Source organism: Solanum lycopersicum, chromosome 5, assembly GCF_036512215.1.
Source record: "Solanum lycopersicum chromosome 5, SLM_r2.1".
Taxonomy (NCBI): Eukaryota; Viridiplantae; Streptophyta; class Magnoliopsida; order Solanales; family Solanaceae; genus Solanum; species Solanum lycopersicum.
The window spans coordinates 68023274-68043066 of NC_090804.1; the positions used below are offsets into that span (position 1 = coordinate 68023274).

The 19793-nt window shown below is 33.9% G+C and overlaps 2 protein-coding genes across 9 annotated transcripts; one reads left to right on the forward strand and one right to left on the reverse strand.

Annotated features, from left to right (window-relative positions):
• Nucleotides 1-1980: 1980 nt before the first annotated feature.
• LOC101250891 (cysteine desulfurase 1, chloroplastic) lies at nucleotides 1981-11339 on the forward strand. Its single transcript, XM_004239698.5, has 10 exons — nucleotides 1981-2325; nucleotides 2980-3113; nucleotides 3407-3566; nucleotides 3730-3916; nucleotides 4810-4955; nucleotides 5029-5101; nucleotides 5327-5390; nucleotides 6153-6252; nucleotides 10685-10843; nucleotides 11003-11339. The coding sequence occupies exons 1-10, from the start codon at nucleotides 2086-2088 to the stop codon at nucleotides 11171-11173; spliced, it is 1434 nt and encodes a 477-aa protein (XP_004239746.1). The 5' UTR covers nucleotides 1981-2085; the 3' UTR covers nucleotides 11174-11339.
• A 466-nt stretch (nucleotides 11340-11805) lies between these two features.
• On the reverse strand, nucleotides 11806-15620 carry LOC101250408 (uncharacterized). 8 transcript variants are annotated; one of them, XR_011221471.1, is made up of 9 exons: nucleotides 15292-15601; nucleotides 14320-14497; nucleotides 13367-13599; nucleotides 13156-13275; nucleotides 12905-13001; nucleotides 12771-12820; nucleotides 12524-12672; nucleotides 12287-12372; nucleotides 11806-12191 (listed from the first exon to the last, which is right to left on the reverse strand). XR_011221471.1 is itself a non-coding variant. In XM_004239696.5 (6 exons), exons 1-6 carry the CDS (start codon nucleotides 15463-15465, stop codon nucleotides 12138-12140), a joined length of 687 nt encoding a protein of 228 aa, XP_004239744.1. In that variant the 5' UTR covers nucleotides 15466-15620; the 3' UTR covers nucleotides 11806-12137. The 8 variants fall into 8 exon arrangements, 3 of the variants coding, with proteins under 3 accessions (XP_004239744.1, XP_069154732.1, XP_069154733.1); XR_011221474.1 differs by lacking the exon at nucleotides 13156-13275 and having other exon boundaries at nucleotides 13502-13599; nucleotides 15292-15620; XR_011221472.1 differs by lacking the exon at nucleotides 12771-12820.
• Between the last annotated feature and the right edge of the window lie 4173 nt (nucleotides 15621-19793).

Sequence of the window (19793 nt, forward strand, 5' to 3'; positions counted from 1 at the left end):
GAAAATATACAATTTGAAGTTTGAAACGTGTTTTAAAACATATTATTTATTAATCTTTAGAATCTATTATTGAATAATTGATATACGTTATATAATTTATATTAACAGTGATTTTATAAGTATGTATATTGAAACTAAAATATATAAATCACATTTATCTTCACAATTTATAAGTTATATATATTTCTGTTGCAATCAGGGGCGTCTCGATACCTATAAGTATTTTTTAATAAAAAATAAATTATATTTTGTCTTTGTTTTAGTTTGTTTTAAAATATTAAAGAATGTTTTTTTTTTAATTTTATCAATTTTTAAATTTAATTTTTACATAACATGTTTAAGATCACAAGATTACAAAATATTTTAGTATATATATAGTTTGAGACCATGAAATAGATAAAGTGTTTCATTAAACAAAAAAGAAATGACTTTGAATTTCAAAAATAAAAACTAATCCTCCTATTTGTATTTGGCTTTATGCCACAAATTAACTTGAGCATCCACCGGTTGCAATTCATAACATGCTTAAATTGTATTTATTAATCACGATTATACGTATTGTTATAACTAAATTATGTATATCTATTATTATAAAAAATGATAATATTTTAACGATAACACTAATGATTCAAGTCCTATCGTATCTATAATGTATAAGTCATTTGTCAATTGCAATCCACAATAAACATAAATCATATTTGTTCATTAGATTATATGTATTGTTAATCAATTATAGGTCGTGTTAGTATTAAATTATGTATGCCGATAATTATCAAAAGTAATAGTAGTATTTTAACCATAAGTAGATTGATCCAAGATCTATGGCATTAAAAAAAAAGGAAAAAATTAAAATTATCTTTGAATAAACGAAATAACTTAAATATATCTTTAAACTATATTTTGACTCAAATGTATCCGTCCAGTCAAACTATTGGTTAACATCTATTCTTTTAGTGAAAAGAAGTATCACACGTGTGTGGATGCCACATGCATGTCAAACAGAACACACTTTCGTATAGACGACTATGGAAAATGGTCAAAGCTATCCTTAAGTTATTTGAAATGGCTTAGTTACACCTTAAACTATATTTCGATTAAAAAATACTCTTCTCATCTAACTATTGGACCACACTTATCTTTCTGTTTAACAAAAACATCCATGTATGAGCTAAAATGCACATGAACTCCACATGTACACGCCAAAGACACCTCGTCTCCACTGGATGACTTAAAGTCTTGATGTCACTCTTGTATACGTAATCGAATGATGCAGATAAATTACAATTCGATTAATATTTCAAATACAATAAAAGTATCATTCTCATGCATGATATAAACAAACTAATTTTAATTAATCAATTAATAATACATTATTATTTTAACTTTTCTTGATAAATTAATTTTATTCAAACACATCTTAGTGAAGCTTTCTTGTTGATTCAACACAAGACCGCAACACAAGACCAAATATACTTATCACCGAAACTTTAAGCACAAGGAAGAAGACTTTCTTCGTGGTAACTAAGATTCGCCATATCAACATGGGTGATTTCGCTAATGAGGAAAACTTGACGAACATCTGGGATGACACATTTGATTGCTATTACATCAACAAAAACCTAGCAAGTCTTTATAGATTTCTTAATTAATTCTTTTTATCAATTATCCTATTTTTGTTGAAGTTTTGAGTTTTTGAGTTTTTGTGGTTCATCAGTTAAAAGTTGGCTATTTTATGTCATAATCGTTAAAGAAAAAATTCATTCATATCATTATTGACATGTGATCAGTTATAATTCAGTCACGTTTTAAAAATATTAATTCAATTAAATTTAATTCAATTTTTTTCAAAATTATAATTTTTTATTAAAAAAATTAATAATGTGATCGAATTATATTTGATCACGTGTCAACAATGATTTTACAAAACAAAAAATGAGTCTTTTCTAAAAATTTAATAACATACTTGAGTTTTTTTCAATTATAAGATTTGGGGTCGAGTCCTAATTAAGTAAGGAGTTTAATGTAATTTCAATAAAACAAGGCAAGGATAACAACGTGTAGTAGTTGCAGTTCACACAGCCGACGATGATAACAACGACGACGCCGATGGAAGGCGCAATGCTGAAACTACCGTGTCTCCGGTCGGTTAGCCGGAACACTAATTTCACCAATCGAAGCTCCAATTCGTTCCCATGGAGTTACCGACGGTTACATATTTCAGCTTCAGCATCAGCATCAGCTTCAGCTCCATTAGTAGAAGGCCCGAAACTTGGACCCGGTTCGCTAGGGCATATCACCCGTTCCGACTTCCCTATACTTCACCAGGTCCTACCTCTTGCCGTTTTATGTATATATATGGAATTTGTTTAGCTGAATTTTGATTCAGCTTTTGACAGTATGGAAGAATTTTGGTGTTTGAGTTTTTTGGGAACTCAGTTGTTGAGGTTTTGGAGAAAGTGTTAGAAACTCAATTTTCAAAAAAGTATTGTGCAATGGTTCTTAAAAACTCTTGAGAACTTTAATTTTGCCAAAACTGTTTTTGCTAAAAACTCAGCAGTGCTGGAAATGCGTGTTTCAGTATACGCCAACTTCTTTGATGTGTGTATATGTTATATGATACATTTATCAGCTTAATCCCCAAATAGATTGTATGAATTCAATGTATTTATTGTGATTTGTCATTGTAGCCATTCTTTTTTCTTATCCGACTTTGAGACTAGCTGTGCTTTTGCACATAGGCAGAGTTAAGATCCTGTTGAAATGCTAGCATAAAACTATTATTTTGAGTGCCATAAGTAAGCTAAGTGGAAGAACCTGATACTCTCTTAGTAGGCATTTTGAATGAGTTGGTCTAGATTTGAAAAAAGTAGTATTTGAAGTTGAAGGTGAAAAAGTGTATTTGGTTGATGTTGGGTTACAATGGAGTTGATGTCGTAGGATTTTATGTTGCATGGAATGATATGAGGGTGATATTTGCAGGAGATAAATGGCTTGAAGCTTGTATATTTGGACAATGCTGCAACTTCCCAGAAGCCAAGAGCTGTGATCGAAGCTTTGCAGAATTATTATGAAGCTTACAATTCCAATGTCCACCGGGGCATTCATTATTTGAGGTACTCATCTTGAAAAGATTTCTATTCATCATCTTTTACAATTGCTATTGTAAAATCTACAAGTTTGCTGGAATTTTATTTTATCTCTCCATAAAAGATTCATTTCAAATTTTCTTTTTATAGGCTTGTGGTTAGGGATCTTCCTTTTATACGATTATTATGTACACTATGGACTTGAATACATACAAAAGATTCATAGAACCCAACACACTAATTTAGGATTGAGGCATAGTTGATTGATTGTTTATTAGATATGCGATATTGACTAGTTTGTATTATCATTTCGAACCAAGTGCAAAGGCGACAGATGAGTATGAGTCAGCAAGACAAAAGGTGGCAAATTTCATTCACGCGGCCGAAGCTAAAGAGATCATTTTTACAAGAAATGCTACTGAGGCTATCAACTTAGTGGCTTATTCTTGGGGACTCTCAAACTTGAAACCAGGAGATGAGGTGTATTTTCTTTCTTCGAAAGCTTGATATTTGTTTAATGTCTGCAGATAGTTATTTGAGAGAATTGGATCATCCATTCTCTTAAAGTTTTCTAGTAGTTGTGGTAGTTACTTAGATATGCTGCTGGTATTTGACTACAAATTGCTGTATGCCAACTTTGCAGATTATAACCACAATAGCTGAACATCACAGTGCAATTGTTCCCTGGCAAATTGTTGCTCAAAAGACTGGTGCTGTCCTGAGGTTTGTAAATTTGACAGAGGATGAAGTTCCAGATGTAGGGCAATTAAGAGACTCTCTCTCAAGCAGCACAAAACTTTTGGTCATGCATCATGTCTCGAATATGTTAGGTTGGTAGATAGTTGTTCTATAGCTTACCACTAATTTTGATTTCTATATGATAGAAGGATCTTGTGGACCTACAATTCAACCTCTATCTTAGTTTGATGGAATACTCGAGAATAAATGGCGCTCTTAGTTCAACTTTGTCAAAACACTCCTTACTCTGCATTTATATTGACCTCAAAAGGGAAAAAAGTGGTTAAATTGCTCTTTCTGTTGCATGAGCCACTCCTAGTTATTATGTCATTCTCAAATCTCAAAAGAACTACTGGTAGTCATAGTCAGAAAGAAACTAATAGAAACTGTTGCAGAATAACAGATTTAATTTCAACTTCATATACTGATACGGAAATAGTAGAAATGAACCAAGCTCGTCTAGAATTTTCCTAGACCTAGTAAAGTCTTTTTAAGCGTGGATCAATTATTGCATAAAACATGCAGGAACTGTTCTATATCAGATTCTCTTGACTACACCTGCTTTTCATAATTTTCAAGTTTGTGGCCCTCTCTGATTTAGCTGATATTCTTAAAAGGATTCTTCATTCCGATTCTCCCTTTTTCTGTTGCTTAATTGAAAGTTGATTGGGAATAGAACAACTGAAAGATAATGATTAGTTTTGTATGATATATCGGAATTCTGGGAGGGATTGCCTCTTCACTTATCATTTTATATTGCTCTTGGTGAAACTTGGTGAAAAAAATATAGAAGTAAGCAAACAAGTAATTCATACACTTGGACCTGTGAGAAAAAGAAAATGAAAGCTAGCAAATACTTCATGGTTGAATTTGACTCTAAAAAATCAGATAGACTCTCTCTTTGTGCATTTAATTTCCCATATTTTTATTCATCTGTTTCTTGTCCATTGGTCTCTTCTTAGTGCTACCCCCATTTTATATGCAGCTTCTGTTCTTCCTATGGATGAAGTCATAAGTTGGGCACATGATGTTGGAGCAAAAGTGCTTGTAGATGCTTGTCAAAGTGTCCCACACATGGTGGTCGATGTTAAGAATCTAGACACTGATTTTCTTGTTGGTTCCTCTCATAAGGTTAGGACAATGCCATGTACTATATAAGTGGTTCTCCATTGAGTAGCAGAAATTGAGGTTAAACGTGCTTCAGATGTGTGGGCCTACAGGCGTTGGATTCTTGTATGGCAAGAGCGAGATCCTTTCTGGCATGCCTCCTTTCCTTGGTATGTGAATTCCCCTTAACTTTGATTCTCAAAAAGAAAAGTCAAAGCCAAGCATCGTTTACCGACATTGCGCTTTTCAGCTCGGGGTTTTTGTACTTGATAAATCTCATGCCATGTGTAGAATGATTATAACATATTTAAATGTGGTTTTATCATTGATTACTTATCAAAAAAAGATATAATCACAGTTTCTTAACTTTTGTTCCCCCGTCCCTTGAATTACAGGTGGTGGCGAAATGATAGCTGATGTGTATTTGGATCATTCCACTTATGCTGAACCTCCTTCGAGGTTTGTTTCTTTTTCCCATGTTCCTCTTAGAATTTTCTGGCAATACTTGACAACTAGTTAGCTGTTCTTTTGTCCATTCAAGCTGAACTGCATCCAATGCCTGCCTTGAACCATGATCCCAGAATCTTATTGAGTTGTTATGATTTGTTTATCTTCTTTGCCATTTTCATCATCTCTAGATATCACTACCATTACATCTAACCTCAAGCTGTGTTTCTTGGATCCTTTTCTTGCTCCACTTATATTGAATACAGTACTGTCTATTAAATATAATATCACTTATCGGTTGCATCGTCAAGATAGATCAACTTGGAAACTTCATCTTCCCTTCATTGTTATTGGTTCTTATTACTGTTGAGGAAATGTTATATCTTGATTCTGTGATTTAGACTTATGCGCAGACTCCCGCACTTCTCAGAGCTATTTGTCCTCATCTTCATCATTTCTGAGCATTATACTATCCTTCTGTGTCTTAATTTTTTTCTCCTATATAATTTTTTCCCTTTGGTCTTGTGGGGGATATGCTTTAAATTCTATATGAGATATTGATAATCAAAGCCTCTATGCTGGTGACGTTGATTAGCCCTTCTCATCTTATTAAGTATGTGTAGATTCTTTTTAACTTAATATTGGATCTGAAAATAATAAATGGACCTGGATTTTCAGTGTTTTGGCTAAAGCTTAATCAGCTACGAGTAATTTTTAAATCAAAGTTCTCTTCTAAGTATTATTTTCTACCCCTTTTTTTGTAATTGGGATCAGATTTGAGGCTGGGACTCCCGCAATTGGAGAAGCAATTGGGCTTGGAGCTGCAATTGATTATATTTCTGAAATTGGCATGCAACAGATTCATGATTATGAGGTAGACCTTTTATCGCTTAACCTCATATTCATGAAAGAGATATACTTTTACATTTGTGAAATTAATATATCCGTTTACATTTTTGTTTGCTAATTTCCTCCTTCTATATGCTAGCATCTAGATTACCTATGCCCCCCTCCCCACCAACCACCCCCACACAAATAAATAACAATAATAATAAAAGGTTGCACACAAATTTGTATGAGGCAAAAAATGCGCCACACTTTTGTGCAAATAATGCACCAAACATTTGTGCAAACGACGGAGAAATCAACGTTGCTAACACCCATCTAACGTCACCCAGGATGCCTTATGGCAAAAAGAGGAATATCACCAACAAGAAACGAGAGGTGAGGTTGAGCTAAATGAAAGACTTACATCCCAAGAACCTACTACCATTGAGGCGAGTGAGGATGATGTGGAGGTTCTTCCCAAGGATGTGTTGCTCGGTAGAGAGTGGGCCACGAAGGTTAATGCGGCGATTGACACTGTCGAGATATTTGGCCAGCAGGTAGGGAAAGTAGAAGACACTCTTAAGCGTTTTTAGGGGCATACCCTTGAAGAGATTGAAAGCATCTGAAATGACTTGGATGGGCATACACAGACTGAGATAAGAGACTATTGAGATAGAGACGAGGCAGACCATGGCTACCTTAGAGTGTAAACTCATGGAGGCGATATGCACTATCGATGCCATGAAGGCAAATATGGAGGCAGTCGAAGAGTAAGTCAACACTGGCGTGATTGAGACCGCATGAAATATTGTCGTGACGGGAGAGGCAAAGAGCGAGGCTTTCACACTACTAGTGTTCAAAGAGGTTTGTGATGTAGAAGAAGTAGAGAATTTTCTTTGGCACTTGGAGAACTACTCCCAACATGAAAATGTAAGGGACGGCGATGCAAAGATCAACACTGTAGTGTTCTACTTGTTAAAGATTGTCATGCTATGGTGAAATGATTGATGCTAAGAGAGGTTTGTGACTATTAGCACACGAGATTAGTTCAAGTGACAGTTTTTACCAAACAATGTTGTGTACAATGCAAGAAGAAAACTTAGAGAGTTAAAACACACATGAAACATATGGACTACGTCAAGGAGTTCACGACCTTTACACTTAACGAGAAGTATGACAAAGACAAAGATTTCTAAGGGCACTGATGATGACATATTGTTCCACTTTATGGTTGAGTTGCGAAATTGGGCTAAGCAAAATTGCAATGCTGACAAGTCAGGAATGAGAAGTATGACAAAGGCAGAGGCAATAATAAGTCAGAGGATGGGCTAAGGGTGATGGAGATTGTGATAAAAGCAAGGAAGTGTATCAACAACACCACAAGACTCGGGGCACCTACAAGTTTGATAATAAAAAGTCAATTGGTCGTCAGAGCTACACAGAAAAGAAATCATACTCCGAAGGAAGGGATGCTACATATGCAGAGGCCCACATTGCTTCAAATAATTATCCTGACTTAAAGACTCTGCGCTATGGTGCATGAACATATGGAGAGTGTGCAAGTAGAGAGTTTAGTCCCACAACTCAATTAGGATTGATTGGACTATGTGGAGTCATCACAAAGTCAACTAGCCACTTCACGAGAATAGAAATTAGTGAATGTGGACTTTGTGAACAATAAGCTTGCTCGTGCATTGGTTGACACTAGAACAACTCATAATTTCATGATCAAGTATGCAACAAAGAGACTAAAGTTTAAGCATACCCCAACTGATTCTCGCATCAAGACCGTGAATATTGATCCTCAAAGTGCTCATGGTGTTGCCATTAGTATTGGTGCGAAATTGGGCTACTGGAAAGGTACGACAAACTTTGCCATTATAAAGATGGATATCTTTGATATGATTTTAGGCAGGAGTTCTCCACACAATGTCATACCTTGATTAACCCCTATCGCTATTGTCAATGGGTCATGGGATGAGAATGAGCTTGTATGGTGCCAACTATTGTTATACCACAAACAGAATCAAGCACAACTTTAGACTATACAACTTGTGAAGGGGCTCAAGAATAAAGGGTTGATGTTCTTGGAAACCATACAAGTTTTGAGGGTGACAAAGACAAAAAGCCATTGTCGCGTTCCACGTCCATTAGAAGGGAAAATCATCGCAAGAAGCTCCATGAAAACGATATGAAGACTTGTGGCTATTCATAGATAGGACACAAGAGTTTTCATAGTAGTAAAGTGACGTGGTCGTCACAACATCAAGTGGGAGAAAGTATGACGACCTGTCGCATCATTACGCCATATGGAACAGAGTTGCCCATGTGGAGGGCTTACATAGGAAGAATGTTAGTTCACAGTGGAAGATTCTGAAGATATATGGAGATACCCCTTGGGAGACTTTGGAATTCCATGGCTTACATGGAAGAGCCTTGGAATATTCTAGTTGTGCAGAGTATTCTAGAGAGGGAACTTATTTGTAAATATGTAGGGACTTGTGTAATAATTATTGTCTACAGTTTAGCTCCTAAATTAATAATATAAATAGATTGACATTCGTTTGTAAATTAATCAAGCAAAAATCAATAAACTTCTCTACAACACACTTCTTCGTTGCAATCCTCTTGTGTTCTCTCTACCATTCTCTTAGTGATTCCTAGAGTCTTAGGCTGAACTTGACGCTGCAAGATGGTGACAACCCGCGCAAAACGTGAGCAAGTTGTCAAGTATCCCACGTGTACTTAGTAAAAAAACTAAGGACGTGATATAAGGACATATATTTTGAACTAACCTCCATGAACAGTCAAAGCCTTTATTCAGACGCCATATTTGAATTTCTGTACCTTTGATATTAGCACAATCCACCTTCGAGTGTAATTTTATATATATGGTTATCTTTATTTTTCAGTCTTTTGCTTGTTTGCTCACATCATTCCTGTTTGATATAGATTTTGAAGTTTAAACTTGAACATTTGAGTTTTTAAAGTTGTATTTGGGTATGCATTTTAGTTGATTTTTTTAAAAGTGTTGTGAGTGGAAGCATGGATAGCCTAAGGGTAAATCTAGTAAACCATTTGTTTTAGGCCTCAAAATTTTGAGGCTCCAAAAGATATGACTTTTCGTCGTTACCTAAGAATTTTTATCAGGAATGTTTTATATCTTTTTACTAAGCAAATCAAAGATTTATATTGATAGATAAATATTTTACATCAACATCCAACGTGACGTATATTGAACAAATGCCTAACAATTAACTAGAACTAATCCTAACTTTTATAAATAATAATATTACTACGTGAAGTTAAAAGCTTAATGTCTTTTAAGAATATACTTTAAAAATAAGTAGTACATAAGAATCAAAAAAAGATAATAATCCTAAATTAATAATAATTTGTGTATGTATGTATGTCTTTAAGACCTCTTATTATAATTTGACTTTAGGCCACTAATTTTATTGAGATTTCTTTGATGGAAGTCCCAAAAATTGGCACAACTAACTCTATCGGGCATGGTTGTTGTCACTTAGGGTGTATATGGTATGAAGGAAAATGTTTTCCATGGAAAATGTTTTCTTGGAAAACAAGTAGATTTTGGACTTATTTTCTCATGTTTGGTTGGTGTGCAGAAATATTTTCTGAAAATGATTTTTGGTGTTTAATTTATGAATGAAAAATGTTTTTGAGGAACATCTTTTATTTTTACTAGAGTAGAAAATAATTTATGAAATTGAAAATAATTTTTAAAAATACTTTTTTTGGGGGTAGTGGTGGTGGGGTTGTGGGGGGATAGTGGGGGTGGGGGCAGGGGGAGGGGGTAGAAGTGAAAAAATAAAAATTTGAAATTGATAGTATTTTTAAAAAGCAAAAATAATTTTTTGGGGGGTCGGGGTTGGGGGTTGAGGGGGCTGGTAAGGGGGGGAGTAGGGGGAGGTAGGAGTTTAAAAATAAAAATTTAAAGTTGAACCTATTTTTAAAAAGCAAAATTAATTTTTTGGAGAGGGTGGTTGGGGGGGAGGGGAAGTGGTTAGGGATCGGGTTAAAAAATAAAATTTTGAAATTGATAAAATTGATGTTTTCCAAAAAAAAATTATTTTGAAATTGGAGGAGACCTTTGGAAAATGTTTTCCTTAATTTTTTAAGGGCAGTCATTTTCCTTAATTTTGAGGAAAATGAGTTGATTTGGAAAACATTTTCCAAAACTTTTACCCCAACCAAACATGAGAAAATTGGAAAACATTTTCCTTCGTACCAAACACTCTTAATGTTGATTAGTGCTCATCTTTAGAATCATGTAGAATATGGTGAAATTAGTCAATCAACAACAACATTCCAGATATATTATTCTTTACTATATTTCAGTTCATTTTAAATTGTCGGTGAGATGAAATTTTAATGCAAGATAAAAATGTATAATATGAATTCCAATAATGAATGATTTTGGTGATACGTCTCCTCATTTTCATGTTCTTTCTCAGATGGAGTTAGGTAATTATTTGTATGATCGCCTCTCTTCTGTATCTGATGTTCGAATTTATGGGCCTGCACCTTCACGAACCGTTAAGCGAGCTGCTCTTTGTTCTTTCAATGTTAAAGATATTCACCCTACTGATATCGCAACCTTCCTTGACCAACAGGTATGGGAAATAAACCTCCATCCTACCTCTTGCATAACTACAATTTTTTACACTTACAAAAATGGGGGGGTGTTTGTAAGATGGTCCACTTGAGCACGTATCCTATTAATTAGGATGTCGTGTAAATGAGTTATTTCTAAATAGCAACGTTTTCTGCAGCATGGTGTAGCGATTAGATCAGGTCACCACTGTGCTCAACCTCTGCATCGACATTTGGGAATCAATGCAAGTGCACGAGCTAGCCTTCATTTCTACAATACTAAAGACGACGTTGACAAATTCATCGATGCACTCAAGGACACAATCAACTTTTTCACTTCTTTCAAATGAAGGTATGTTTATGTTCTCTAGTGTACCTTAAGGCACATGTAACATAAGTAAAAAACTTATAATTATCTCAATTTAAAGGTGTGATTCGTGAATAAATTGACTTCAAGGAGTTTGAATTATTGTAAATTAGGTACTAATATCAATAACTTATTACGATTCATTTCAATTGTTTTGGCTTTAGATTTCATATATACTTTTACCATCAAATGTCATTACGATTCATTTCAATTGTCATGGTATTAGATTTCATATATTCTTACCCTCAATCATTGGAATGGTCTACTTTTCACTTGTTATTTTGAGCCGTCAACATTGTATTTTTGATCTTGTTATTTGTGTCGCTTAATAACTATAATAAAGGCGCAATAACCTAGGAGATTCTTGTACTTTAGTTTCGTTTATAAGTTAGACCCTTGCTACTTTATCAAATATAACACTTAAACTCAATGAACCACTATTTTTTAAACCCCTCTGAGCATTGAACGAACTTAAAAGTCGTTAAAATAATTGAGTTGGATAAGTGTGTGATGATCCATAACTGCAATTTGCATACCTTACAAATAAAACCAAAAAACCAAGTACAGGAATCTCTCGAGTCATACCGCCTATAATAAATGATCTTGCAATTTGCATTTGATTAACTAAAATAAATTGTCATAGCATTTTATTAACTCGACACTAATAAGTCGAAAGCATTCCCCTCAAGTTAAGATCAATAAAACAGAAAACTGCATGCACTTTTGACTAGATACAACCTGACTGTACTAAACAATGTTAATACATTAATTACACAGACTTGTGAATAAGACTTATAAATAACAAGGTGGAGATCTCTTAGCTAAGATATCAGCAGCTGATGCATAAAAGCACTGATAATAGAAGATTTGATAGGCTGAATGGTACATCTATATTCAGTGACTGGCGTTACACCCTACTACTAAGCGATACTCGATAAGTTTGGCGATCACTTGTGCAATACGCTCTTCTTTGGTGACTTTGCTTTCTTTGGAGACGCATTCTGCCACAACATTCAACAAGAATAACTCATCAGTGCAAGCCAAAATTTGGAACGCAAATCGTATGTGGGCTTCGTTAGCGAGAACAGACACTGACCTTCTGTCTTGCCAAAGCTTCATAGTCAATCCTATCTTTCCACTTACTCTTCCGAAGTTGAACTGGTCGGTTCCCAACATACTTCCCTGAAATCAGAAAGATTTTACCTTTGTCACTAAGGGATTCGAGTTCAGTGGGATGTATACTGCCGGTTAAATAACTATGACAACAACAAATACATCCATTTTTCAAAGAAGCCTAAGAAAACCACACTGCTCAAGGTCAAATACTCTTAACTGAAAGTTCCCCTTGTTTTCGTTTATCTAATTCGACTTCAACAGCACACTCCTAGTTGTTGTGATGCTGTGTCATCCAGCAAGTCTTCTCGCATTGGGGGAGGGAGGGGTTTGCAGATAACACTCTTCCGTCTGGCCAAATCTTTTGACCTTATGACATCAAACAAGGGATAGAAAGAGACCCATAAGGCATCAACAAACAGAATAAACAAGAAAAATTTCAGATCCATTTGGTTATCATCCCATACCATTCCGGTCTGGTGATCTTCAAAGATTTTTAATCGTCCCTCTTATCAAGCTATGCCATTTAAGACATCGATTATATTAATGTAGCAGAAGCAAAGTAGAGACTATGCCTTGTAAACATCGAAAGACCACTTACCATTCATTTCTTTAAGTGCCACGACAAGGTCTGAAGGGTTGGAAAAACTAACAAATCCATATCCCTTGGTCTTACCAGTCCGCTTTTCTCTCACAACCTGTCATTGTTACATTGTTAGAAACCCTTAAGGACATTACAAGAACGATGAATGTACTAAGCAACATTCTTCAGTTATGTGCTAACATGTGCATGGAAACTGCCAACATATGCAGTCTACGCAACAAACAGAAAAAGAGAAGAGCGCTACATACACATGCTGAGGTGAGGAGTACAAGTTTGGTTCCATCCAAGAGCCCATATTCATGAATGTCTTGAGATATGGACAAAAACGATAATAGGAAGAAAAATTACAGACATGAAGACCTCCAGCCCTTCATGATCATCATCAGAAGTTGTCAGTTCGTAACGATAACATGCCCAATGTAGTCACACAAGTGAGGGTAGGATGTATGTAGACCTTACCCTATTTTTGTGTGGGGCAGAGAGGTAGTTTCTGATAGACCCTCGGATCAAACGACATGTAACTGACACAAGTCCATGTATGACAATTAAAAGTATCACTATTGGAAGAGATGAAACGATTCTAGAAGAACTTACCCTAGCCATGTTGAAGGAAGGAAATCTCGAAAATGCTTTTGACAAAACATCATCATTCACCTCATTCCCAAGGTTACCACAGAATAGCCGAAAATCATCTGCATGACCCCAATCCTCAACTTAGTCAGCCAACTAATAGAATTGAGTCAACTACAACCATCTTAAAACAAAAGCCAACAATCGAGCAAACAGAGCACAAGATCAAGTGCTAAAGAAGTCATATGGGGAAGTCAAACAATCATCATTATAGTATTTGCTTCAAACTATATGCTACTTACACTGCAGCATTGGCCTCAAAAGAAAAGACTTCCCTCCTCTCTACCGAAGACCTTTGGAAAATATAGAGAGCATCCACCCGGTATATGATAAAATATTTATCAATACTCAGTTCTTTCAAGTCGCGTGAACTATGATCGTTGGTCATGCATCTCCCTTCCAAACATATTTATTTCTATTTCCCTAAATGATCAGATAGGTGTAAGGTGACATTCACCATTCATAACTGTTTTTCCTTAAATTTCCAGACTTCAACTGCATGGTAATTTATTGGTTTAGTGCTTCCCCAAACTCCAGATCTACAATTACACGGTTATCCAGAACATCACAGCTTTGGTATTCTTATAAGCACTGCCATAACCCTTCATAAGAAGGTACTGCTTAACTCAATTCATGTCTAAAACTATCCAGAACTCGAGGAAACCAAATTGGAACAACTACACTAAACAAAATCAAGTCTATTAATTGGGTAAACACAAAATTTAACCATTTGACACAAATTTGAATTGGAAGAAAGAATTTATCAGAGCAAGCGAGCTTACTCTCTGGCCACTCTGCAAGAGTAGGATCTTCCCAAGTCTGTCCTGCTGCCTTTCGAGGCACAGCTTTCTTTTTCACGCCAGCTTTTTGCTCAAGCTCACTGCTCGCAAGTGCAGCTTTCACATTCTCAATTGCTTCGGGCGTGATTGTCTGTGCAACTCTTTCAAATAATTGCTGTGTCTGTCCATTAGAATCAGGCACGTTAGACACATTGCCAAGAAGATCTTTTTTCGAGAAGAACAAATTGCAAGCTTTGAAAAAACATATGGATAAAGATGTACAGGGGTCTACTTCAAATACTTCAATGAAGAATATTCTTTTCCCGTTGGCTTGCTAATGGGGAACTAAGCAGATCATTTTGATCATATAATTACACAGTACGCATACATTCATGTGTACACATATGATGGTATGAACATACCAAACCAACATATCTTAATAAAGTACTATCAATTACAGAAGAAATAACATTGGCATTATACATAAAGTAACCACTCGAACTTTAAGAGTACCAGTCTAGACACCTCAACTTGGCCTCACCAGACAACTAAATAGTCGAACTTGTTCCCCCTTTCTCTCGTATACGCCCAATGCTAATGTGACATAAAATTTTTGAAAATGTCTAAATAATCATTTAGTAAATTGGAGTGTTCAACCGACACAATGGAGACGCGTTCTACTTCGGGTGTCTAGATGCGCATACTCAAAGTTTGGAGTGTTGAGTTTCCGTTGACGCCAATTTTGAGTGTCTATTTACGTATTATTATGCTCATAATATTAAGATTTTTACATTACATGTGAGTAAACAATGCTATCTGAAAATTTAATTCTGTTTTTTTCCTCCCTATCTCAGTCCAGGTCAGTTCATCAAGAGTAAAATCAATGTAATTATTAATCTACAAACAACAGATCGAATTTGTTATATAAGAATCAGTTCTACCAAAAATAAAAATAGCTGAAAATTGATATATTACCTGTAAATACTGAGGTAAAGAGTAAACGTCGGGAACAGCTGCCGGAGCAGAATAGACAGGAGGAACAACGGGAGGAGCAGAGTACGGTTGCGACGGTTGTTGTTGGAGATGTAACGGCGTCGGAAAGTATGTGCCGTCCAAGTAATTGTACTGCGACGAAGTCACCGTCGACATAGTAATTACCGGTGGACGGAAATGAGAAAGGAAATTTTCCGATCGGTGAATTTAAGGGCTTGTTTGGATTGATTTTGCAGCGATAGTAAAACGAGTTCATTACATTCATTATAAATTACTGAAAAAGAACCATTGAGGAGAATGTGGAGTGTTCTAGAAATATTCTTTCCATAAAATCTAGAAGAAACCAAAAATGAGAATAAAAAAAAATTAACTTTCACGTATAACAAATATAAAAATTATATCCGTAAGTTATAATTGTAGTTTGCATAATTGTGCTTATAGTAAAGATAAATATGTATATCTCACTATACACATACGAAAATCAGTTGTATAATTCGTTATACATCTACATAGAAAATAGTGGTATAATTTGCTATACATATACGAAAGAAAGCAGTTGTATACAAAAAAATTAATTGTACAAATCTGTGTATGTACAAAACGAGAAAGAGAGAAAGGCAAAAAAAATATATAAAGAAATATTCGTATTGTATAATTATAAGTGTATAAGACGAAGATATATGTATTTGCATGTGTATATACAATTTTTTTCTCGATTTATATAAACAGAAACACAATTTATATATTTCATTTTCAGTTTGTATAAGTGAGAGAAGCGAATGTGGCAAGCGAGGTCTGAGAGATAAAAGAGAGCGGAACGAAGAGATCTGTATATACACAATTTTCTCTCGCTTTATACAAACACAAACACATTTTACACACTTGTGTTTGTATTAAAACGAGAAAGAAGAGCGAGATTGCCACCAAAACGAGAGTGGTAAACGAGATTCCACCAAGGAGAGAGGTGAAAATAGTAATAATTTACTATAGGGTATAATTAAATCAAACTATATTTACAATATTTAATTTGAATTTATAGTTTATTATCACATACAATTTTTCTTTTATAGATAGAATATAGGATACAATATAGTTGAGAGTGGGCTATAGGCCCATATTTATAGGCCTCCAATGTATATCGAGAAGTAGGCCGAATTAGTTAATAGTAGTATTTGGGCCTCCATGTAGCTGCCCAAATATAGGATACAGTGTAGTTTGAATCAAAAGATGGAAGTCGGAGAAAATGCTTGAACTTTAGTCATATACGAACGAAGTTGAAGAAAAACTAGCTTAAGTATGGCAAAAACGACTTATTTCCAGCCACATTTACCTGAAATTCAATATACGAAATTTCAGTTATGGTGTCTCGAGTTATACTTTGTCAAAACTAGCTTTAAACACAAGATAAATACGTGAAAAATGAAATTCATTAATTTCTAGAATGATGTATAACATTACTTGCAAAAAATAATATATAATAATAATAATAAACTAAAGTTATATTACTAGTAGCTACTCTTTGATTAATAATAATTGTATAGAATGATAAACTAATAATGTAAAATAAATATAGTAGCTACTCTTTGATTAATAATAATTGTATAGAATGATAAACTAATAATGTAAAATAAATATAGTAGCTACTCTTTGATTTATTTGTGTTCCATAGCAAACTGTTTGTCAATCCCTCTCTCCCTCATATTCTCGCTCGCCACTCTCCCGCTCTCGCTCGCTTATTTCTGTCGCTCGCCTCTCTCGCTTTATACAATAGAATTGTATAAATTGTGTTTCGAATTGTATAAAGCAAGAGAAAATTATATAAACGCATGCAAATATATATAGCTTCATCCTATACACTTATAATTATACAATACAAATATTTCTCTGCCCAAGTCTCTTTTGTCTTTCTCGTTCACATTGTATATAATATTTCTTTTTCTCGTTTTATATACAATTCGATTCAATTGTATATTCCCTGCACAAGTCTCTTTTTGCTTTTTTCTCTTTCTCGTTTTATACAAATTTAAATCGTATATAATTTCTCTCTTTCTCGTTTTATACAACTCAATTCTATCTTTTTTTACTTTTTCATTTTATACGATTCAAATTATATATAATTTATCTCTTTCTCATTTTGTACAATTCACTTTAATTGTATATGTATAGCGAATTATACATATATAAGTTTGCTACGTAACACAACTATGCAAACTTTGCTATAACATACAAATATAAATTTTATGTTTGTTATATGTGAAAGTTACCCTAAAATTAAACTTCTAACTTTTTTTAAAAAAAATTATTTATAGAAATAAGCGAGGAACAACTTTTGAAGTGGTGTGGACCACATTTTCCCCACACCAAACAATGTTCTTCATTTATACAAAATAATTAAAATTCCCACCTCAAAATACCAAAAATATTATTATAAAAAAATTAAAATAAAGTGTTATAATTATTAGTACCCCTTATATAGCAAACATACGATAAAGCCAAAGATAGAAAAAAAAATTGCTATGTAATTGTACGGACAAAAGGATCATGAAGATCGAACGGTCTGTATTAGTCCACGTTTCATCATGCCAAAGGTGAAGCCGTTGATTTGGGTATTTTTAAAAAACGAGCCGACAAGCAGTACAAGCTGACACGTGGGAGATTAGACAAGTTGTGTGGGGACCACAAAGAGTACGTGTCAGCACAGTACAACACGTTACTCCCGTAATTTACGGGAGCTATATTTGTAGACAGCTAAGCCAGATAGCCGGAGGTTAAAAAGTTAAAATGTTTTAAACCGTCGAGATTGTGATATCGTGGTAAGTAATTATTTTTTATTATGAAACAATATTTACCTCAATTTTTCATGTCATAAAAAAGCTAACATAATTTGACCTTTTTTATTTAAAAAAGTGTATATATATATATAACTACGATAATACAAAAGAATTAGATCGAACGTATTCCTTAAACGGGTTAGTAGACAGAAGTATACAACGAAATTACCATACTGGGCTAGCTAGTAGAGATATCTCCGTTCTTGGTAAATTCTTTTGCACTCTTAATTAGTGATTTCAAAATTTGAATGGTGAATAATCATCTTTGTTAGGAAATATTTTAATTTTTATGTGAAATTTTTCAATGTGTCTCTAGATTAATCAGGATAGAACGCATAACAAATGAGATATCAATAAAAATAAATATTAAAAATATTTCTTTAGAAGAGGAATAATCTAAAGTCATCAACGTGTATTGTGGTATAGTGATAGGATTGTTCCTTTCTTAACTAAAGATCTCGAGTTTGAATCTTGAGTATAGAGAAAATCCAATTGAGAACGTCACCTCAAAATGAATCCTGCATTATGTAATTTAGATCTAATCGATACTCCAGTCAGGGGCAGAGCCACCTTGAACGAAGGGGGTTCATCCGAACCCCCTTCTGCGGAAGAGTATATGATTTATACATGGTTAAAATAACTTTATATGTATACATAGTAGATATCGAACTCTCTTCGGCTACTTTATGCGTCTATTTCTGCATATTTAGAACTCTTTTATTAAAAATTCTGACTTCACCTATGACTCCGGCATGAACTTCGAATACATAATGAGTAGAAAAATCTAGTGTCTCTGGAGAAAAGCAACTCCATTCTTTCCCATCCCCACCTCTTTGCACAAATTGTCTTCATGTCATTGAATTGTGAAACATTTTTGTAGTCATGAGGTGATTCAACATATATATATATAAATGTTGTAGCCTCACACTATATTTATACACAATTTGTAAAAAAGTATATCTCACATTATGAAAATTATTTATGTATTTTATTGCTCAAATTAACACATGTGACATGACTTATCTTATGCTTGATCTTCTTCACATGTAAGATTTGATATAACTTGTTGAACTTATCAAATTCAAAAATATTCTTAATAGGTATTTATTATTTTTCCGTATAAAATATTGTAAATTTAAAGATATCCTTCTAAAGAAAATTAGGATCGGTAAATAAAAATTAAAGAAAGAAGTAGGAGTTTTATTTTTTTTAAAAAGATAATTTGGTGAACTAATAGTGTAATTTTTTCTTTTTGATTGTTTAATAATTATAGATCTGTCTATAATTATTTTATAAGTGATTTAATAATATAAAAATATTTTTATATCATAAATACATAATAAATTATAACTCTTTGACAAGACACCTCTATCTTTTGTCTGTTTAATGGAGTCTGCATATAATTATTGGAGCACATCATATTTTATTCCTATAAAATATTCATTTTCAAGATTTATAGTAGTAGGATCTTGCACCAAAACAAGCTAATTAGCCAATTTCGAAAGAACATTCTCATGAGGTGATTAATATATTAGACTTAAAAAAAAAGTTGATACACAAAATATCTCGCGTTAATAAAATTCAGGGAAGGCTGAAGGGTTACGATACTTTAATAAAAATAATTTTTAACGGTAATAAATATTGACATTTATA

Excerpts from the sequence above, each read along its gene's own strand:
- LOC101250891 (XM_004239698.5), top strand. The coding sequence starts at position 2,086 with ATGATAACAACGACGACGCCGATGGAAGGCGCAATGCTGAAACTACCG. Across the intron at positions 4,956-5,028 it reads TTGTTGGTTCCTCTCATAAG|ATGTGTGGGCCTACAGGCGT; the intron begins GTTAGGACAATG and ends AACGTGCTTCAG. Across the intron at positions 5,391-6,152 it reads TATGCTGAACCTCCTTCGAG|ATTTGAGGCTGGGACTCCCG; the intron begins GTTTGTTTCTTT and ends AATTGGGATCAG.
- LOC101250408 (XM_004239696.5), bottom strand. The coding sequence starts at position 15,465 with ATGTCGACGGTGACTTCGTCGCAGTACAATTACTTGGACGGCACATAC. Across the intron at positions 14,498-15,291 it reads CTTTACCTCAGTATTTACAG|ACACAGCAATTATTTGAAAG; the intron begins GTAATATATCAA and ends TCTAATGGACAG. Across the intron at positions 12,373-12,904 it reads GGCACTTAAAGAAATGAATG|GGAAGTATGTTGGGAACCGA; the intron begins GTAAGTGGTCTT and ends TTCTGATTTCAG.